General features: G+C 45.5%; 1 protein-coding gene across 1 annotated transcript in view; it reads left to right on the forward strand.

The window, feature by feature from the left end:
* LOC144147090 (uncharacterized) overlaps positions 1-23,276 on the forward strand; it is a 242,100-nt gene that overhangs the window by 76,204 nt on the left and 142,620 nt on the right. Inside the window, exons 5-6 of the mRNA XM_077679137.1 lie at positions 4,312-4,482; positions 16,911-17,067. Of these exons, the coding sequence (XP_077535263.1) occupies positions 4,312-4,482; positions 16,911-17,067 (328 nt within the window). The remainder of the gene's footprint in view (positions 1-4,311; positions 4,483-16,910; positions 17,068-23,276) is intronic.

Raw genomic sequence — 23,276 nt, forward strand, 5'->3', positions numbered from 1 at the left:
AGATATGCCGTTTGTTTCATTATATCCAACAGGAAACAATTATTAAATGGGAAACATTTTATAAAGGTGTACAAGTAAGCAGCAGTGGAATTTTATTTATTTATTTATTTTTAAAATACTGCAGGCCAAAAAAAATGGTGAGCTGGAGTGGGAGGTGGTACAACGATAATGCTATGACCAATTACGTAGTCGTACAGGTGTAGAGAAAGAAAGAAAGAAAGAAAGAAAGAAAAAACACAGGTATACAAAATATTCACAATAAACCTAAATCACACTTCAAAGTAATTTTCAAGACATTTTAGTACATTTCCAGACTCAGAAATATGGTGCGGCAGTGCGTTCCTGTCTGTTATTGTGCGAGGCAAAAACAGTACTGAAAGGTGTTAGTGCGTGCGAAGATAGGTGTGCATTTGTAAGAATGGTATCCCCTAGTAGGGCGAAAAGATAACGGAGTGAGGACGTGCGGAAGGTCTATGATACTGTTTTCTCTTGATAGGTGAAAGAGAAATTTCGGTCTCGCTAGTTTCCTTCCGGATTCTAAACATTGAATTTTCTGAATAATTGTTAGTTCTGTCGGGGAGTCAGACTAACAGAAGTGATTGCAAATAAGCCGAACAGCTAATCTTTGGACTCTCTCAATATTGTTAATATCTTTTTTAGTGTGGGGGATCCCAGACTTCAGGCGCGTACACAAAACCATGCCGGGGCCAGTGTGTTAAATGCGAGGAGTTTAGCTCTAGGGGGAGAGCTTTTAAGGGTGTGCCTTAGTAAACCCAAATTTCTACAGGCAGTTGAGCAAATCTTTGCACTGTGGCAGGACCAATTTAAATTGTTGGTGATTGTGACGCCAAGATATTTATAACTGTGTAAGTAAAATGGGAGTTCCTTTAATACTGTACGAGTAAATTAGTGGTTCTTTTTTTCTTAGTAATGCGCATAGATACAGTTTTCTGTGGGTTTATGTGAGTGTCCCAGCGCTCACAACATGTATTAACTGCGTCAATATTTTGGTCCAATAATAATGGTCATCTGCGGATTTGACTGAACGAAACAGAAGGCAACCATCGGCAAACAGCCGCATTTCAACATCATGCTTGGCCCAGTTTTTAATATCATTGATGCAGATTATAAACCGTAGTTTCCCCTGGACGTTACCCTGGGGAACTCAGGAGTTAACGGGATGAGGATTGGAGTTGGTACCGTGTATATCAACAAACTGTGAGCGAGAAGATGGATAGGATGTTACCCATTTGACAATGGTTGAGGGAAAAGCAAGCAAGCGAAGTTTGTGAATTAATTTGGAGTGGGGTATTTTATCAAATGCCTTGCCGAAGTCAAGCAAGAAAACGTCAGTTGGACGGGATTAATCTAGGACTGACGAGAGAGAATTTATACAGGAAACTAATTGGGTTGCAGTGGGTAGAGCTTCGCGAAAACCGTGCTGGAATGGTGATAGTACGTTGCGTTCGTCCAGAAAATTAATCATATTGTTATACATTATGTGCTCAAGAAGTTTACAACAAGTGCTCGTAAGTGATATTGGTCTGTAGTTAGACAAAAAAGCGTTAGTTCCTGTTTTAAGTTCGGGAATTACTCGAGCAATGCGACAGTCCAAGGGAACAATGCCTCGGGATAACGATAAGTGAAAGATTACTACACGGAAACGGGAAAGAGATTCTGCGTAACGACGTAAAAAAGTATTTGGTAGGTGGTCCGGACCACAAGAATATTTTCTTTTAAAGTTCAGAAGCATGGAAAAGACACCTTCAAATGACATAAAGTCACCATCAATTTCTACAGAATCAGTACCAACGGCACTATTAAAGAAGCATGAGTTGGAAAAAACAGAGGGAAAGTAACGGTTAAACTTTGTGGCCATTCGTTTCTCATCTTGATTAGTTTGATCGCCAAGCACACTGCAATATGGAGTTTTCTGTTGATTAGTTTTTATGTGGCGCAAAAACTTGGCTGGATCACTCTTAGGAAATTGAGTTAATTTAACAACATAAAATACGTGCTTTGCTGGACCGTATTTTTTCTGACAGAGTTCTTTTTATTTCTCAAATGGCAATCCATTTGAGTTGCACTTTCTCATACGTTTTACTTTGCGTGTATATTGAATGATTTCCTTAGTGATCCATGAATTTTTGGAATGTTGCTTTTTAGTTTTGCTTTGAATAAAATTGTCAAGGCAATAGCGAAAAAGTGACCGGAAGATATTCCAAAGATAGTCTACATCATCACCACATGAGCGATCAAAGGCTAGATCTAGGTTATCTAGAAATATCTCGTCATGGGATCAAAACATTTTTAAGCACTTCTTGTTTCCCGTGCATATTGTCAGATTGATTACCAACACGGCAGGTAAAGAAAACCAATTTGTGATCAGACAGACCATCATAAACACATACGTGTACGTCACAAAGGCATTTGCTCTGAAACGCGAGATCTAATATCAATGATGTGTGATCCTGCACCCTTGTCGGCACATTCACAGCTTGTTCAAGATCGCATGCCAGCATTAAATCGAAAACAACCTGATCACTTGAGGATGAAGAGATAAGTTTGGACCAATTAATATTAGGTAAATTAATATCCAATATTAGTATTGGGTGGCCTCCAGAATATTCAACACGGAAATCATAGATTTTAGACAACAAATCGTCTTCTGAAGTCCGAGAGCGGTAGGCCGCTACTATATTAATAGAATTTCCAAACACGTTTAGTTTCAAACATAAGCTATCATGGTCATATATTTGTTTCAAAGGCGTAACCGTCATGTGAGTGTTCAAAATAACGGCGACACCTGCGCCACGTGCGGTCTGTCCCTTCTGTACACTTTAAAGTTGCGAGGGACAATTTCAGCATCACTTACACCTTCATGCAGCCAAGTTTCTGTCAAGACCGTGAATTGATGAGACTATGCTTACAATGTGCTCTCTAGTTCAACGACTCTGTTGGTAATGCTTCCCGCGTTCGTATTAACAAGACGGAAGGTTTGTATTCGCGGAAAAGGGCTTTGTCAGGCATTTTCCTGGGGCTTAGATTCCAGTGATAAACGTAGACGGGTAATGGTTGAAGCTTTTGAACTAATATTTAAGTAATGTAATATAATGTAATGTAATAATGTAATATTTGAAGTAACATTTCGATGTTCCGGAGGAGTACCCTTTTATGTGTTAGAATTCGTCACGTTTGTGCGGAATGTGATTGCATTCATGCAAATGGATAGGACGTACCTATGCGCCTTGAATAAGCGTTATTGAATAAAGGTTTCACGGAGAGCATAACACAAATCCACATACGTTCTGAAAGGAAGATTGTGGAGCTGGCGGCAAAACATCCGAGGAAAAGTTAGCAAGGAGCAGCTACCACCTGTTACAAAAAATGTTCAGAATGAGCCTTGCACTTCTAGCAGTGTTGAATGGAGGGCTGGTACAAGAGACATGGATCAGCTTTGCCTACCCTATTTGCTGTGAAGTGTCACATAAAGAACAAAACACCAAGGAAATGCCATAGTCTATTACTCCATCATCCACTACTTTTTATATGGCCCGCTCTATGACTAGGCACACAACTCACCATGGATATGTCGGAAAACTTTGACCAGCACATTCTATTCTTCTCAGACTTGCGAAAAAGATCATGGTTTTCTTATGTATGATTTCTCACTATTTCCTGTGATCAACACGGACCCAGTCAGTTTAAGTCAATAAATAATTCACCTTTCTAAAAAGAATCCTTCATACGTACAGCTACTCCTTTTGGGCACACATAATTTGTTACAAACTCACTTGCACTCTCAAGAAGAACGAGGATTTTCTGGTTTTTCTGCATGCTGGTTACGCGTGTTTTTGTCTTGTTGAACTACAATTTCAGTGCAAAACCTTTTACACCAAAAACATTCATCCGCATCTGCATGCATACGTAAGAAAATTCTCAAGAAATTTTTAGGACCTGGATTCTACATATCGTTGCTTTCCTTTGCGAATAACGGCGGCATTTCTGAGCTTTCATGCTAGTACTAGTTGCTTGTTTTACACCCGATAGCCTAGGGGAAGGAGGATTCCATCGACACATGCACATACTCAATCTGTTCCTACAGTTCTGCTACGCAAAAGCGTTTATGTGGTGATTTGATACGGCTAAATGAAAGAGCTTCTACAGGGGTGGAGGAAGCGTGATCTAGGTTGTGCCCTGGCTTCAAACTTGTCCGTTTAGTGCGTTTTGCTGAGTATTTCGTAAGCTTCCTTTACTATTCTGCCGGTGCGAAAAAGCTCAGGAGATATTCCACGGGGCATTTTTTTCCAGTCTTCTCCATATGAGCCCGGAAATTCAGTGGAAGTGTCTAGCGACGTAAGGCAGTTTATACAGTGGCAACTGAGACACTCCACCGAGGAGACAGCGGAACCTTCGGAGAAGAAATTTCAAAGGTTACAAGACTATGCCCAATCCCAGCTTCACGAGTCAACACAAAGACCGGTAAGTAGATTTTATGTTATCCCGAACATTTTTTTTCTGGGAGAATTCTTCAAGCTAATATTAACCATGCTCCCTTAAACAACGTTTCCAGAGACCTTTGCAGCGAAAAGAATAATATTTTACACCTTAACGAATACGCACGCGCCTTTGCTATTTAAGGTTATATGGGATTTATTTTAGGACACTGCAACCAAGCAAGAGCGTAACAGTCAGCCTTCGTGTCACCTGCCATAAATTTTACGAAAGCAGTACCTTGAAGACAGCACCAGTCATTCCGAGGGAAAACACGAAAATAAGGCTTTTTGTTGCCAGCTTGTTCAACAACGCAAATGCGATCCACATCTACTTAACCGAACGTTTAGGTACAAGCAGTCTCAACTACAACTCATGTGTGGAGCTAGCACATTGATGGTTCTTGTTAAGATTTTTGGCAATAAAAATAATACTGCTTTGTTTTTTGAGGAAAGCGCCGAGTGGTAACGTTTGTGTTCACAAACTAGTTGGTGATCTTCGTACGTCCGTTTTTTTGTTTGTATATCAAGGGCGTGACTGTTTTTGAAGAGTTTCATTGCTGCTATACGAGTTTTTTAAATAATGGCGTAAGCAGGGATTTCTGAAATAGATTTTATTTAATACCTCTCTCCTTCAGAGGCCTCAAAAAGCATTTACGTGGTTTATTTCTTTTGGATAGTCTTAAAACTTTGTTTTTGTCAAACATAGTTTAGAATTCTAATGAGTAAGTTCTTGGACGGGACTCTTGATATAACCCCGAAAATAATGTCGCACAAAAACAAGATGTACGAAAACAAACAATTACGCAGTGAACTCAAGCTTGTCAGAAAATGAACAAAAGACAAAACCAATCCAGAAATGACCAATAATTACAGAAGAACAGAAAAAATACAGTAACACAACACACAGCTTACGGTGTGCCCCAACAATTAAAATAGGTAGGAATGGACCTTGCAAGAAGCCTAACCGAACAAGATGAACCCAAAGGAATGCTATAAATTGCAAGACAAAAACAGTTATGAATGCGATAAAAGATGCAGGATATACTGCGAACAATATATCGTACCAGCGAACAGTCGATTAGCAATGTTTATGGTAATAACGCTACGCTAGCCAGCTTACAACAATCCCTAAAAAACAATGTTTTGTTGCCCAATCGCTTCGTGCAACAAAGCTCCGCTGTCAGTTCTTTGAAAATTCTCAGCATGCTCGAAACCCGCTGCCCTTCGTCCGCACCAACCGTATACACACTCCCGGTAGCACCCTGTTGTAGTCGGGATGAATACTCGCTATGGCAACATCGCAACCTGGGGACAGCCTCCAGTTGATGCCCATTTTATAACCAATGAGTAAGATAATACCTGTGCACCCGAAACCGTCAGTACAACATTAACGCGATTCAATAGGAGACGATGGCTCACAAAGGCAGTGGCAAATATTTTTTTTTCTGACACGCGTTCTGAAGATTTTACATCACGGAAGGCCACAACACACCCGACGGTGACGCTGGCCACAAGAAGCGGTTTTTCTTCAGATTTTAGTGTGCATTCGCTTATCATCGTCAGCGTCTTTTCGAAACCATTGTGTGAAGTTGATTTTCCAGCGGAGCGTTTTACTGGGACGACATACAGCATCAGTGCGTTATCAAAAGCTTGCGTTAGAACATTTTCCCCATTAAAAGCCCGGATTCGTATTCTTACGGGATGGTCAAGATAATAGAGCGCAGTTACGCAGGGCCCGTGAGAACTCCAAAAATTGTCCTTCCCGACAGAAAAAGACGCGTACCCTGTACTCAGCGCATGTCAGGTATGACAGTTATTTAGTAGTTGAATTCTTACCTTCCATGGGCGACCGGCGTGCGCAGGGGTATGTTTCACGGAATTGAGAAACAAGTGAAATTGCGAGTTTGCATTTTCTTTGGGACCATACCCAAAGCCCACTTGTTATGATTCTTAATCATTTTCCCCCGGCTATTGTGCTTTTGCGGAGGAGGATGTTTATTTGTGGTACTTTATGCTAAAGGTTTCAAGCTATTTGTTACTGAATGGGTTTTATAGAGATTTTATAGTCGCAAGTTTGCTTCAGTACAAAATACAAAGGTGAACGCGAGATCAGGCGACACTAGTACATCACCCGTTGTTGTGCGTCAGTGGGTAAGGCGTCATGCTAGTGAGCACGCGGATGCGGGTTCGATTCCGCCGTGCGATAAAAATCCCCAGGTGGTCAACATTACTCCGCAGCCCTCCACCACGGCGCGTCCTATCGCCTGCGTGGCGTCGGCGCGTTAAACCCTCCAATCAAGTCAGAATCAACGACACTCGTATATCAAAGCAAATACTGCCGACGGAAACTGATGAGATGACCATATCGTCGGAAACTGAAACATTGTCGGAAACCGATGAGATGACCATATCGTTCCCATAAAAATTTGACAAGTCGGCTGCCCGAATCCATGACTCGTATCTCCACGCAGGACGCATTACCACTCTAGGGATGACGCAAGGCCGGGTAGACTTTGCGCAAAGTTCTACGAGGTTCGACCTATATAAACTAGGGCAGCGAACCCACCATACTACCGCACGGTCTAAATCCTAGGAATTCCCTTTTTGTGGTTCAACTTTGGTTGCAGACTTCACATAGGCAGTGGATTCTTCCTGTCATACTTGCTCTGTGGACACCAAATTTGAAGGGATTCTTAGCAAATCCCCTTCCCCTGGTTGAAGACACGCGTTGATTGGTATACTTCCGCAGTACTTTCGTGTCTCTACATACAAGCACAGGAGCGCAGCAGAATGTACGCCGACATTCTGCCACCAGTACCATGTGCGATGCCTGGGCAACCGGGTAAACCCTATTTAGGAAGAACATTTGTGATCTCTTTTTCTTTCTAAACCAGGCTGCCGTGTAGGTTTCGAATGTTGGTCGGTTGAACGTAGTAGCTTTGTCGTTGGCGTCATTGCCTTCGGTTCTTCAACATGCATCCCCAGAAGGCTGGCTTTTGCATGAAAAAAATTTCAAGCAACTTTTCCTGGCTTACATCCAACCGAACATGAACAAGATTCGCCCGTACATCTAACGCTACGTGGACTGGGACTGTCACCCTGGTTTAGAATTTTCAAGGTTTCATTCTCCGTTCTTTACTGCTCTACAGGCCCTTGCAATCGAACTAGGACAGAGCGTAGTTTCGAGGGCAGATAAGCTTCTACTCCAAACGCGAGTCATTGAATTCAAAGCCACGCCGAAGAACCTACGAACCTTCTAATGCCTACGTCTTGACGAGTGCAACTAGAACGAGCTTGCACACATCCAGTTCCCGCACATCTTCAAATTAACGAGCACAAAAAAGATGGGGTTGAAAGCCTGAAAGAGCCTGATAAGTTGTTAGTGTTAACGATTAATTCCCACTACGCGCCGAACGCTGTCGTGAACAGTGAATGTACAGCGGTGAGCGCGCTTGGGGAGAACACGTGAGCGCACAGCCGCTGGCACTGTCAGAGCAGCCTAGCGTTGCGCCACGAAGCAACACGCATGCGCAGTGTCTGCGGATCGAGGCTATGGCTTTAGAGCGCGCGTCTCTTCACGGGAGCCTCTGCTTGTCGTCTGCTATCTGCATCTCGCTTGTGTCGGCGGAACTGTTTGCTACTTTGTGAATTATTCGGAACTGGTATGGGCAAGAAAAGATTGCACAGTGAGCAATTATTTGTTAACTAGCAACACACATCAAAGGGCACATTAGATCGATGTAACGCACCGGATTGAGGCAAGATGATTTGTAATCAAAAGAGCACCCGGGTTGTTATATCAGGTAATTTTTTGTAAGTGCGAACAGAATGTATTTGGAATATGCATTCAAGCTCGGTTTCACTTCATTAAATGTTCCGCAACTGCTATTCGTAATGCGTCATCACCCCTTTATCTGCAACGGCTGCTTCCATACGAGATGGTTCTGACTGGAACAGGGTCGAAAAATTGCATCATCGCCCCTGAGATGTACCAATTATTATTGAATGCGGCACACAGCTAGTCTCAGTGGCCGAATAAATAGGTCCACGCGCGATGCCAGCCTTCAGGTAGCCTCATACATCTTCAATAAGGCTAATCTGCGGACCTTTAGGGCACTATAGAAACACTTGCTGCCCCAAGTAATATTTAAACTCTACTCGACAAGTCAACCGACAAATGGTCCTGTAGGAATAAAATTTACCAACGTGATATAAATGGTGTGCATAAGGTCTCTGTGCACCGCCCAGTGTATCGCAGTGTTGTCATCGTATTAAAGTGCGCGCTGAACGGCAGAGAGTAAGCATGTTTCAGTCGTTTAGTTGCTGCACGAGAGAAATGGCCGTTGTAATCCCCACGAAAATCGAGGGAACACTACCCGCAGTGTGTGTAACAAATTCAGACCGCAGCCGAACTGAGCTCAGGGCTACGACCTCGATTAAACTTATACGGTATATTTCAATCTTTATATCACTGCAACGTTCTGCAGGCACCTTTTTACAAAGACCTGATATTCAAAAAACAGAGTGAGATATGGTTATAACACCACGCGCAATAAAGCAGACGATGAGCAGACGTCCCGAAGACACGATGCGCGCGCTGGGAGCATAATCTCACTGGGCACGCACGGCAGTGGCCTGATGCTTCGCGGATCCCACGGTAGGCCGCTTTGAGAGTACTGGCGGCAACGTGCTCCCGTGTTCACCCCAAACGTGTTCACCGCTGTACGCTATACAAGACAGATGTCCCCGTTACCAGAATGCTGCCAAAAACTGTGGACGATGCATTGACATCGTTGACCAAAAACTGTGGACGATGCAGCTGACCATGAGGAAGAAGAGGAGCCCCGAGAAGCGCCTACAATGACAGAAAAAAGAAAAATGGTGCGCCCCTTTCTCAACAACGTAAAATGCCGCCGCTGTTACCAACAAATTACACGATGCATTGAGCAGCTCGAGAACGCTTTTCTGGGACCAGATGTGCACGCTAAAAAGGCAATCATCCCGCGGTTCTTGCTTCCGCAATATAAAAATCAGTTTTTCTGTTAGCATTTTCGCCTTTATTACGAAAGCGCGCCTGTGCAGTGGAGCTTTGGTTACCAGCATTAGCTCTTATTTGAGTGACCTGGCTACAACATTTCAGCATTTGGCTAAACTCGAAACTACGCTTATTACATAATTTTCAGTGGATTTTACGGCTTTGGGTTAACGAGCGATTACTGTATACCTTTGTGGTAACCGATAAATGAATTTACGAAAGCAAATCAACGAAGCTCACACAAACGCGGAGTACTTGAAGGTAGCGAAGCTGTACGCAACCTTCATGACCATGACGAAGGTTGAACTGCCAGCTACACTCAAATTTCTGCTCGAGCAAATATATTTTAATGCGTAGTAAGTACCCCCAAATCAGCTTTGACGTGAACGGGAGCCCCGTGAAACGCCTCGTTAATCAGTCAGAAGCGCTTGAAAAAGCTCCGCCGCAGACCACGCTACACGTGCCCGTGGATCTCTCCGGCCGGGCGGGGCTTCTTGCTATGGCCAGCTACGCAGCTGGAGAACTGGTGGAGCTGTGCTGCGAACGCTTCACCCATGTGGTTTCCCGTGAGCGCGCCGAACTTGCACGCAGGCTTGCTCCCGAGCTTATGACCATCCGGCCGCTCGCTGGCCGGCAGCACCGTCATTTTAATGGTCGCGCTCTGCTCTATTCCGGTTTCATAATCGCCGGTTTTCGCTGAGCACTTATGGCGTCCCCGCACGCTTTAAAGTCACCTCTACCACTCAAGGGTTATTTCGCGATCGTTGGTGTCAACAGAAAACTCCCGCGAACAAATAAAAGAATTTCCTGACGCCGCCAGGAATGGAACCTGGAACTAACACAGTACCAAAGCGAGGGCCCATTGTTTTACCGATTTATCTACGAGCCCAAGCGGAGACGGGGAAGGCAGGTAGTGTACTTACCGAGCGCATATACTGGTTTACCGCCAGCGTTCTCGCTGAATGCCACGTGATAGCGTCAGGCGACCTCTCGCGCCGCTGTGCGCTCCACCCACGGCACGTCTAGCGGCACTGCGCGCACCTTGCCGGTGTGCTAGAAACTACAAAAATTAAAGGACGCTCACACCAACGCATGTCATCTCACTTCTAGTACGCCAGTGTCCTAAAGCCTGTGGCCTCTAGTGTTCACGTAAGAAATCACAGCTCCTTGTCGTCCGCCCTCACACCAAACGACACACCAAGAAACACATTCGAATACTCGATGGTCAGCACACTCCGCTTGATGTACTCCCGGACTCTTGGCGACACGAACTAAAGATTGTCCCTTTCCTTAAAAATATGAACCCCTCACACGACAGGGGTCGCCGACAAGGACGGGCTGAAGTGCTGGACCCCATCCTCGGTGGCGATCGTGAAGTCGTCTACACAGACGCCTCCTAACATCGAGAGCAGCAGTACGCCATCATCGTGGCTACTTCCAGAACTAACCTACTTGCGTGTGCCTCACTCAAGACCAAAGACATGACGGCAGCAGAAGAGGCAGCCATCCCCCTGGCTCGCACTCAACCAGGGGTTCGGAAGGTAGTCACCGCTTCCCAAAGCCGACCAAATTACCAGTCGGGTTGGGTGTCCCGACCTGCACTGCGTGTGCTAGAAAAACACTCTCCAAACGGTTCCATTCAGCTCATCTGGACACGCGCTCACGCTTCAATGGAGGGAACCGAACACTCCCACCGACAAGCCTGCGCTTTAACCCACCCCCCTACCCGGCTATGGAGCTGTACGAGGACAGTCACCCGCTCATCACGTTCAGAGACATAACCGAGCATTATCCCCTTCAGAGACAGACCCTACCTTCGCGTTACCCTGTTCTTTCCAAAGAACAACAAACTACCCTACAGCTCATACAATCCAGCTCCTTCTCACACCCGACGTGTCTTCCCTTAATGCACCCGAATCGCTACGACGCTGAATGTTAATTTTGCTCAGAAGTAGGAACACTGCACCACATACGCGGGGTGTGCGACTTTAGCCCTGAGCACCCTCCTCTCTTTCCGTCAACTACCCAACAAAAGCAATGGGAGATGCTGCTGCCCAGCCCCTCTCCACCTACCCAGCTTCAGCTGGTGGACAGGCGGCGCGCACTGTGGAGAAGGAACCACTCCCCTGGGCCGCACTCTGGGCCGTTCAGAAATCTGAATAGAAGTATTTCTTCGTCCTCATGCTGCTCCTCCTTCCTTCTATGCCGCCGATCTCGACGCCTCCGTCCGTGGCGGCAGAAACGGAGAAGTGAGATCGTCTAACAGTGGGTTTGAGCTTCTGTTAATTTTGTAAAAAAAAAGTTTCCACTGATGTGCTACACGAATACAACTCAACCAACCACCGTTCATACATCATGCATTGAATAATTACTTACCAAGAATATCTCTTTGAAGTAACAACAGGTGTGGTTAAGTGCATTTCACTTCTCTATGGTTTCACTATTTGTAGAGCGACGTGAGGGAATTTAAGTGACCCCTCATGGGTAATCGTTGTGGTTGCCGTTTACATCTTTGATTCCCAACCACATTCGCATGGTGGATTGGCCTGAAATTTTTTCAGCTTTGTTATTTTGCATTTTGCTTTCTTTTTCAGCAGGCTATAAAGAAATAGTGTTTTCAAGACAGCAAAATTTTGAGAGCAGTTTTCCTTTAAGTCCGCGATTGCAGCCCATTTGCTCCTTCTTCACTGCCGTCACAATGTTTACGCCATTACTGCTGCTTTAGGTGTAAGCTTCCTTCATGTTTTTGGAAGTGATAATCATTGGAATACACCTTGGAGAGGTGTACGCTGTGACGTCTCTTTCATGTTCTGAACAAGTGTTCCCACGGTTACGGCAAACCCTGGAGTCTTTATCGTTCCGAGCACGTTTTGGCACGATTACAGTGAACGCTGGAGTTTCTTCAGGACAATTTTAGCCACTCTTCTGAGTGCGCATGCTTGGTTTAACAAACGTCCGCCGGGAACGCTGGGCGGTCGCGAGGAGGCGCGCACACAGGAGCGTTTTGTCATTTTCTTGTTTTTTTAACCTGCCTGGCGGTCGCCGCAATCTTGGCCAATCTTCCCAAGTTGGTATGCTCGGCTTCACAAACGTCCGCAGGGGACGCTGGGTGTTCAGCGCGAGCCCGCAAACACGACCGGTAGGCATTTTCGTTGTCTTGTCAACCGTCCGCGCTCACGTGCGCGCGCTCGGCAATTTCTTGGTATATTTAATTTCAGGCTTGATACATTACGATTTGCTCAACTGCTTCATGGGTAATAAAGTTTGGTGGTCTCATAGTTATCACAAATAAATTAGTCAATCACGCTTCTCCAGAGCAGTATACCAGATGTTCCGGAGCGTCAAGCTGCCAGACCTCCCACACCCCCAAGAAGAGAGTTGGAAGTGAGTTGGTGTCGTCGAGGCATGTCAATACACGATGGGTTGTTTTACCAAGTGACGTAGACGTCGAACAGTAGGCGTTGACCAGCTGTACAGAAATTTAGTATGAGATATGTGGTGACGAAATTGAAGTTTCAATTTTTGTGAGTCTCGAGTGGGCTGCAATATATTCAGGCGTCGCCGATATTAAGGGACGGGTATGGGAGTGAGTAACGAAGACATCTTCAAAAGTTCCTAAACATTTCGGTGTACCAAATGTCTACTCTGCTGTCACCGTCCGAGATTGTATCCGTGGGAGGAGCGGAGTATCCCATGAATAAATCCCAGTTTAGGGTGTTGGCCCCAGTGTTTTCCCATGAGTCAGCAGACAGAGCGCGCCCGAATCTTGGATTGTAAAAAAAATACTATTTGTTACCCCCTAGAAAGACGTCAGCACGCTGACAAAGTACAATCCAGACGGAAACAAAAAAATCTCTGGACGATTTCAAGGCTAAAGCCCAGCGTGCTATTGTTAACCTTTATATAGACATCCCCCGTGAACATGGCAGCCATTGATATTTAGCTTCCATAGCACACTTAAAAAACAAGTATGAACGGGAAAACGTAGCGTTCATTATCCTACATACAACTACCGTAGTATATCATACACCCAGAGGTCGGCGAGCTCACTCATGAGTCCACTCACTCAGACTCATTAGGACTCAAACTCACGCGTGAGTTTCAGTTTGAGTGATCGCGAGGCTAGTGTGGCATGGAGAGTTTGAGCTTGAGTGAGTTTGAGCCGAGTGATCACGACTGAGCTTGAGTCCGATTGAGTTTGAGTCCATTTTGAGTTCTGAGTACATTTTGAGTTTGAGTCCATTTTGAGTTCTGAGTACATTTTGAGTTTGAGTTCATTTTAAATTCTGAGTACATTTTGAGTTTGTGTCCATTTTGAGTTCTGAGTACATTTTGAGTTTGAGTCCATTTTGAGTTTGAGTCCATTTTGAGTTCTGAGTACAATTTGAGTTTGAGCCCATTTTGAGTTTGAGTCCATTTTGAGTTTGAGTCCATTTTGAGTTTGAGTACATTTTGAGTTCTGAGTACATATGAGTTTTGAGTCCATTTGGAGTTTGAGTACATATGAGTAGCCTAGCAGGCAGCTATGGTTGGCTGTTAAGTTTCATGCGTCACTGTGGGCTCGGAATTCAGGTTACCTGCGGGTATGAACCAATCGCGATCTGCATGATCGGTTGGGAGGGAGGTGATGTCTGATTTTTTTTGTTTCTTGTTGAATTTTCATGGCCTTAAGCACTTGCTGTATACCTAATTTTCGCGGCTGGGCGCGTGAGTGATAATTGGCTGGTGAGGTCATAAAAAAGGGTTGTCTTAACTTTTCCTCCTGACGGATCCACTAAGAGCGTGGGAAAGGGTGGTGGGAAAGCACATGGCGGCGCTGGCGTGCTGGTTGTTCGCCTGCTACTGTTAACGGCTTGATATACTAGGGGTCACAAAGGAAGAGGTGAGAGCCGGGGGGAAATGGGGGCGGGGGCTGTCCTTTCTACTGTTTCAAATGAATTTGCTGAATTGACTGGGCAACGCCCCTTAAGACAGAATAATGACCACATTAGATTGGGTGAAAAGTGAAGCTGATGAGGCTAAGGCGTGTAAGGTATCAAATGACAGGTCCGGATTAACAGAATCACGCGGGGTAAATAAAAAAAATGCATCCTGATTGTAGTCATCAGGCAGTCATAAGGAGTCATAGATTGGGTTAAAGTTCAAAATGACGCTGCGAGGGCATGTCGGGAATCAAATTCAAGGTCTCGATGTGGGGAATCATTCGGGACGAACATGAGATATGGATATATCATGACGTAGTCATGGTAAGTCAAAGATTCGGTTAAAATTCAGGTTCATGACGCTAGGGCGTATCAAATTAAAGGTCTCGATGAGGGTAATCACGTGCTTCCTGATTATTATCATGACATAATCAAAATGGGTCATAAATTAGGTTAAAATTCAGAATGATGCCACTGGGTGTCCGGGGCATGAAATTGAAGGTTCTGATAAGGAAAATCACGTGGGACAAAAATGTGGTAGGGCTATATCATGAGATAGCCATGGTTAGTCATTGATTGGTTTAGCGTTCAAATTGATTCCGCTGGGATGTGATGGGTATCAAATCAATGGTCTTGATGAGCCGAATCACGCGGGAGAAATGCAAAAATGCTTCCTGGTTATAACCATTAGATTGTCATGGCGAGTCTTATATTGGGGTAAAATTCGAAGTGACCCCGCAAGGGCGTGTAGGATAACAAATTTACGGTCTTGATGAGGGGAATCACGTCGTACAAATAAAAAAAGGCTTCGTAGTTCGAACCATGAGATGGTCATTATGAGTCATAGATGGGGTTAAATTCAAGGTGAGGCCGCTGAAGCATGTGGGGCGTCAAATTGAAGGTTCCAGTTAGGGGAATCATGTCGGACACCTAAATAATGCGTCCTGGTTACAGTCATGAGAGGCATCGTTAGTTTGACTGGTATGAATTTTGTATGACCCTCCTAAGGTGTGTGGGGTATCAAATTAAAGGTCTCGTCGAGGGGGATCACGTGGGACAAATATAAAAAGGCTTTCTGGTTATAATTATGAGGATATAGCAAAATGTACACTCACACTGACACTCACACTCACTCTCACTCTCACACTCTCACTCTCACTCTCACTCTCACTCACACTCACACTCACACTCTCACTCGCACTCTCACTCTCACCCTCGCTCTTGCTCTCGCTGTCGCTCTCGCTCACACTCACACTCACACTCACTGTCACTCACTGTCTCTCACTGTCTCTCACTGTCACTCTCACTGTCACTGTCACTCTCACTGTCACTATCACTCTCACTGTCACTCTCACTGTCACTCACACTCTCACTGTCACTCACACTCTCACTGTCACTCACACTCTCACTGTCACTCACACTCTCACTCTCACACTCACACTCTCACTCTCACACTCTCAAACTCTCACTCTCAAACTCTCAAACTCTCACTCTCACTCTCTGACTGTCTCAATCTCTGTGAGGCCATGTGAGTTCTGAATTCATTTTGAGTTCTCAGGCCATTTTGAGTTCTGAGTTGATTTTGAGTTTTGAGTACATTTTGAGTTTTGAGTCCTTTTTCAGTTTTGAGTACATTTTGAGTTTTGAGTACATTTTGAGTTTGAGTACATTTTGAAGTTTGAGTACATTTTGAGTATTGAGTTCACTTTGAGTTGGAGTCCATTTTGAGGTATGAGTCCATTTTGAGTTTTGAGTTCATTTTGAGTTTGAGTACATTTTGAGTTTTGAGTCCGTTTTGAGTTTGAGTACACTTTGAGTTTGTTTGAGTAGACTTTGAGTTTGAGTACATTTTGAGTTTTGAGTATATTTTGAGTTTTGAGTCCAAATTGAGTTTGAGTACATTTTGAGTTTGAGTACATTTTGAGTTTTGATTAAATTTTTAGTTTGAGTACATTTCGAGTTGTGAGTACATTTTGAGTTTTGAGCCCGAGTGAGTTCTGAGTTTTGAGCTCAATTTGAGTTTGAGTTTGAGTGAGCGCAGATGTGCTGCTCAGCATTGAGTCTGAGTTTGAGTGAGTGGTGATTCGAAAAAAAAATTGTGAGTGAGTTTGAGTGAGCCGCACCAACTTTGCCGAGGTATGCATACAACATAGTAACCCAAGCCAATTTTTGCGTCCAGTCACCCACGGTGTGCCAGATGAAGAGACATGACTGCTTGCGGCTAAATGCGGCTCGACGTGCAAATTATTGCTGGGGAATGTGCATAACGAGAAGGAGAAGGAAAACCGCTAATTTATTGAGTAAAAAGGAGGATGAAAAAACCTATGTGGCTGCTCACGTAGGACTTCAGGCCCCTTTTTAACTCTCGATTAAGTTTACACTGGAAGCTGGCGAAAACATAAAGGTACAAGCTCTTCGGACGAAGGTGTGGAAATATCTTGACTGACACTATTTCAGTTTCCGATGGAACAAGTGGCCAGCCTTCTTCAACCCGGCCGAGTTGTTCAAGTGAACTCTGACGGTGACGTCCTTGTTGAGTTCCGTGATGGCCGTGTGTGGTGCTTCCGATCGAGTTTCCTGCAACTCATCCAGAACGCAGAAGCAGGCCGTGATGGTAAGATCATAGCGTTCTCTTTGTTTAAACCAATCGGTGAGCAAACTGCTTTTTAAATATGTTTTCGCGAAGCATAAAAGGTATTTTGTATGAAGTTGCGCTGAAAAAACATGTTGCAAACGTTTCTCGGTTCTTCTCCAGTAAAATACAGAGCAAATGCACTAGTTTGCCTCAGCTGTCAAACACTGCGGCGGTGGGCTCCTTAGATTATCCATAGTGTCCTTTCTTAGGTTCTGCTGATAATTTTTCTAACATGCATACCAAAATAAGGAACACCGGCTTGTAAAAGCCCACCTTCCAACCAATATTAAAAACAACTGGCAATGTGCAAACTTCGCATTAAAAAAATTACGCCCACCACCCCTCGCGGGAACCCTGGTGTAATGCGACGCTGAGGGGTGTTCAAGCGCAAGCGGAGAGCAACCGTCGACCGAAAGGCCGCCGGAGAGCGGCACACCGGTTATATCCGCAGCGCGCCCTAAGGAGAGGAGGCCACGGAAGAGAGAGTACTGCACATGCGCCGGCGCCAGTGTGTCTGCGAGGGCTATGACGCACAACAATCCAACACAATCCACTTTAATCCAATCCAATCCAATCCAATCCAAGCCAAGCCAAGCCAAGCCAAGCCAAGCCAATCCAATCCAATCCAATCCATTCGAATCCAATCCAATGCCCCTCGCGAGAGAGGGGCATCGGAGAGGAGATGGGGTGAGCGGCGGAGAGCGCAGCTCGCACGGCGAGGAGAATGGGGGAGGGGCGGATGACAACGCCGACGAAGCTGCATGGTCAAGACGAGTGAATGAGATGCAGTTGCATATAAAACCATTGTTCAATAAGGAGAGTGCCAAGGATCAGCCAGTCTTTTTATATGTAGACTTATAATAGCAGCACCATCGCAGCTTCGCCGGCATTGGAGAGTAAACAGCAAAGATAGCAAGACGACGCGCCTAGGGCGCATTCGACCCCGTACGGTTGAAGAAACTAAGGGCGATTACATCTAGAATCGGCCATTCTGGCCCTTAAATCCTCCACTACGGCCGCGGCACTATGTCGGGGCTCCGTGAACTCGGGTTTAAATGTGTTTTTTTTAAAGGGACACTGAAGTGAATTTGTCAAGCTCCCGTGTTTGCTTGCACTGCGTAGACTGGCTCAAATTAGCACACTTTTCATCGTTTATCCGGTTGACAAATCGGTAAATATTTTACAAAGCGCGAAAGAAGAAAAACTACCATGCGCGGTTTGCGGCGGCCGCACCAACTAAAGCTGTGACGTTGGGACGAGCGGGAACCGTGATTGGACGATGCCCAGGGAGAGCAACCAAACAAGTTTCGGTTTCGCTTCTGTAAAACACAACCGGTGGCGTTGTTGGTTGGGCATTCTCAATAACTCAGTAATCATCGTACCCCGCTTCTGCCATGTTGTCAGCTGTAAAAATGCATAAAGATAAGCCTCCCTGGACGGCTTAGAATCGTAGCATTCACTAGCCGAGGCCTACGCAGTGCATGGACGCCCTCCGCGTACCCGCAGACGCCCAAATGTCATGCGCTTTTCCCCCATATTTGGAGCTTGCCTCACTCATGCCTGTGCCGTAAAAAGCGTGTTCGCACCAGGCCAAGGGTCTGTTCATTCTGGCCTGTGCCCACTGCCCGCAAGCAGTCGGTGCTTATGGCAACCGCACGCCAACGGGAACTCGAGCGTGCCAGTGCCAGCCTGCGGGCGTTCTGTGAACTAGTTCGTGGAGCCATGAACGTTGCAGCCCCAAAAAAGGTGATCTCAATGTAGAAAACATCAGCAGAAAACGAAAAAGGTAACTTTAAAAAAAAAGCCCGCGGACTCGAACTCGTGACTTGCAAAACACTCGCGGCAACATACCTAGCGTCCCAGACCACACGGCCACGGGACGGGCTCCGCCGACCTTGGTAATATAAGGTATATATTGTACAACAAGTTTACACTTTTATTTAAGTTTGGCATTTCAAGCGCCTTAGGTGACTACTTGTTGTATTGCGCTCGTGCAGTAAGCGTCCCCCGAGTTTCCACAATAGCTCACGTCTAGCAATTGCATTTCGTAGACGGAAAAGCGTTCGCAGATGCGTAGTCGTGCTGCTGACCGCTGTGCTTGTTTGCCCAGCGCAAACAAGTGCTTCCCGCACCCTATTTTTACGCTGTACGGTAAAAATATCAGTTCATTTTATTTCCTTAGTACCTATATTGACTTCGCTGACTCTTCTCTCGCCTTCAAGAGGCCTTATATTTTCCTACTGGCGTACCAGTCAGCGAAGCGTCGCATGTGCGCTTGTGCAGCGCTTGTGTGAAGCGACCTTGACTAGGAGCTAGACACAGTGTACAAACTAACCAAGTAAAGAAAGGCCCATTCTTCCATTCACGAACGCGTCCTGGCTTCGTTTCAACTGAGCGAACGAATTGCGACGACCCGTCGGTGGCCGGCGGACGAAACGCTGGGCCGACTGACTCTGTCTGAAGGCCGGGGAGCCGTGCAGTAGCGCAGCCAATTGCGAGCTCGGCTCCTCGCGACGTCACGCGAAAACGCCGCAGAAAATGGGCGAGCGTAAAGAGAGGAGGACAGCAATTTTGAATTAATTTTTCTACTAAATAAAATCGCGTAAATGCGCCCAGAGTGGTCGTAAGATGGCCTGGGGACTCCGGACTACAATTTGCGCAGGCTATCCCGCAATGTGTACATATCACTTCAGTGTCCCTCTAAGATAAATCACTGAGGAGCGTGATTTGCGTCATAAGTGAGGTGTCCATTGCCGTGTTACTGTGTTGTAGCCAGTTCTAATGGGAGAGATAGAATTTACGGAGTGGGGAATAGTGGAATTTAAGGAAACGAGAGGAATACATGATACGGAGCGCAGCAGTGGAGCAGTAAATGCAACGCCCAGAAGCACGAGCTCCCTACCTTACTCTCCATGTTAGCTTATTCTGATCTGGAAGTTGTGACCTTGTTTTGGTTGCCCTCATACCAAAATAAAGTTACATAAGCATGTTTTGGGTTCTCCAGGACGACCTCTAGAGCAACGGTCAACTTTCGCGGAAAAGGATAGATATTTCCCCGCATTTTGCAGAGTTCTTTGTTAAAGACCGACTATTTATTAGAAACGTATTCGCGCATGTAGGTCTGCGAATGTGTATGTAGGTTTGCAACCCGCCCATTCTTCGCGATTCTTCGCCGTTAAGATCACCCTGTGCCACAAGAATATGATTCCTTTTGAAGGCATAGTCATAGGAGTCATTCTTCACATTTTTGGAAGGTTTTATGGCAGTCGTTGCAGTGACCAAGGATAATGGTTTATGAACTCGTGGGCTAATCGCTTGGCTTACTTGTTTTCTTGTGCACCCTCGTGGTAGGGCGCCCATGTTATGTAAAAGTCCTCACTGTGTATTGGAAAACCTTTCTGAAGGGGTAATAATTTTTTGCATTGAAGAGTGTTATGGTCTATTTTGAGTCTGTATTGATGGCAGAGCTACTATTCTACAGTTGTTCTAGGTAGATTGCCAAGGTGGTGGCACAATTTCCCACTCCTTCCGGTATAGTGTGTAGAGGATAATGCAGTTACAAAGATTGCCACAGTTTGTCGCCTTCGTACTTTGATATTTCTTCAATGACAAGCCTCAAACAGAAACTAACGAAGGATACCACGTTCCAACCCACCGACTACCCGCAGGTGGCTTGTACAATTACACGACTCAGCGGCAGAGCGGTTTTAATGTACAAGAGACCAACACAGAAAAATTAATACGTGCGCAAAGAGAGAAGAACGAACTAACAACTGAAGTGTATTTACAACAGCAGAAATATACACATTTGTTGATGTCGCACACGCGGGCATTTTAGTTTTTCGCCTCCATTCGAAGAGCGGCCGCCGCGGACGGGAATCGCACCTCCATGCGTAGGGTCCGCCGCACAACGCCTCAGCTACTGAGGCGTGGCCAGTGAATACATACATGAGGCACCACTTTTGGCAACCACTGCGCGCATGCATCAAATTTTCTTATTTATTCTGGAGAAACTTTGTTTTGCTCGGTAGCGAGGACTTTAAAGGGCATCTAAAGCACTCACCATCTATTTCCTGTATCATGCAAAATGGGTCGAAAATTTCTCTGAGTGTTTTATCGTTCACTTCACAAAGTAAAGCGACATCGTTGAACCAGGGATTAGATTCATCATTGTAGTAGTGCAATAAAAGATTACCCTATATTACCGCCTGCTGAGAACCTATGCGGGGCTCCTTGAGACGCTCATCATGGCAACGTCCAGTTTCCCTTACGTATGACTTCGTGCACGAAAGGGAGATTTTGTACACATTCCACATGGAAGTACAGTCAAGAATCGTGCGGCTGTGTGCTACTCCACGACTGCGAACGCCTGTCTATCTGTCATGAGGAACTCTGCTAGATTGTGAGGTAGCAAGCCAGAGTTAAGTACTGACTGTCGAGCGAAAATATATCAAATACCGCGACAAAGATATTGATCATAACGAAGGTGTTGGTATCACCACTTATACTGGCGACAGAAGACATAGGGTTTTCTTCTTTCCGTTCGCAACAAAATGAACAAGCAGTTACCTCCTATAGTTTAATCTTAAACCACGTTTCCAAGAACCCGTTCGTAAAACGCGTCACAACCGTGCTGTAGCCCTGTGCACAGAAACACGACGTCAGGTTGTGGGGCTTATTTAGTAAGTTCGGTAATGAGACCTCAGAAGCAACATAAAGTCGCCTCCGCGCAAAGTTTGTGCAAAAATGCTGAACAACGCGGAACACTTGAGGACACGTAACCTTTCATTAAAAACCTGCGCAGGCAAAAACTTCTGGATAACGATGGTAAGGTTGGGCAGTAATATACCGAAGTGGCACTGAAGGAGCCAGATAAACGGGGTAATGAAGCTTAAAACGAAACGACGCTTTAAACGAGTTGAAACGGGGTAACGAAGCTTAGAGATTCCATGAAACGGTACTGTTCACAACTCGAACGACGGCTTCTTAGAAGTGGTGCTGCAAGAGCAGGGCTTCATAACATTAGGGTAGTTGGGCTTACACGATTCCAATGATAATTTATAATTGAGTTTTTCCTAAACACTGACGACAATAAATACTCCACATCGGCCGAAAAACTGAATCTCCTTTTAGTGCCAAACGTTATAAAGCAAAAGCTTCTTTATTCGAACTCGGTAATACGATTTTACAGTTAATTCACACTTACACCCTGGTTCCGGTACAGCACTGTATATTTCAACGGGGGAAACCTCCCAATAATTCGGAAGCGTCATTACCCAGAACGTTTAATTCCAACCGGGTCCCCTGGTTTCCATCCCTGCTCGCCGAAGACGTCGGCCCAGAGTGGTTAATGTGTGTTTCAAATCCTAACGAAACCAAATTTATTAGAGATGCAAAACAGCCAAACAAAAACAACAGCGTAGCGCGCGCTACGTTGCTGCGACAGATTGTTTCGCTTCCGCAGCGAGCGCAGCGCCCCCGGCGACAGTGCTCCCAAACCTACCTCCTTCCTGCCCTTCCCCTTCCCTGAGGACTGCTTAGAAAGCGCCGTCTGTCTTGTTGGCCCCTGACGATCAGCTTTGGCTGGTGATGAGAGCACGAGAAGCCGCACGGTCTCAAGGGGTCCTTGAACGAGGACTCTTCCCCAAGGCTAACTGCTTCATAGGGATTACTATTCCTCCACCTCCTCCGGCGCATGCCATTGCATGTTTTCTATGTGGCATGGTCGCTATTCTGAGCCTGCGATCACATGGAGATAAATCCGCCACAAACATGTAGTAGAGCCTAATCAGCCACAGCGAGTCCAGAGGTGGCTTCGTTGTGTTCTGCCTGCGCAGTGTGGCGCGATTTCAACTCATTCGGGCGCCTGGGCGCTAATTTGAACTCCGCTTTGTTCGAACAATTTTTTGTCCCCTTCGATTTCAAATAACAAGCTTTTACTGTATAGCCACCCTCCGGTGGTAGTCGATGTCCGTCCGCCTGTGAATCACGCCTGCACGAAAACAAACGTGTTTCTAGTTGCTCGCGAATGCTCCCTACGTCTGAATCTATAATAGATTCCGTGTAAAAAGTTACTAAGCTTGACCGCTGAGATGACTTCATCATTACGCGGAGTTTCATTTGCTTGTCATAATTTATTAATTTTGAGTGAAGTTGTAAACGTTGCAAAATTCCCGTCTACTTTCAGT

This window comes from Haemaphysalis longicornis, unplaced genomic scaffold, assembly GCF_048455015.1.
Source record: "Haemaphysalis longicornis isolate Haplotype H1 unplaced genomic scaffold, Haemaphysalis longicornis Haplotype H1 scaffold_7, whole genome shotgun sequence".
Classification (NCBI taxonomy): Eukaryota; Metazoa; Arthropoda; class Arachnida; order Ixodida; family Ixodidae; genus Haemaphysalis; species Haemaphysalis longicornis.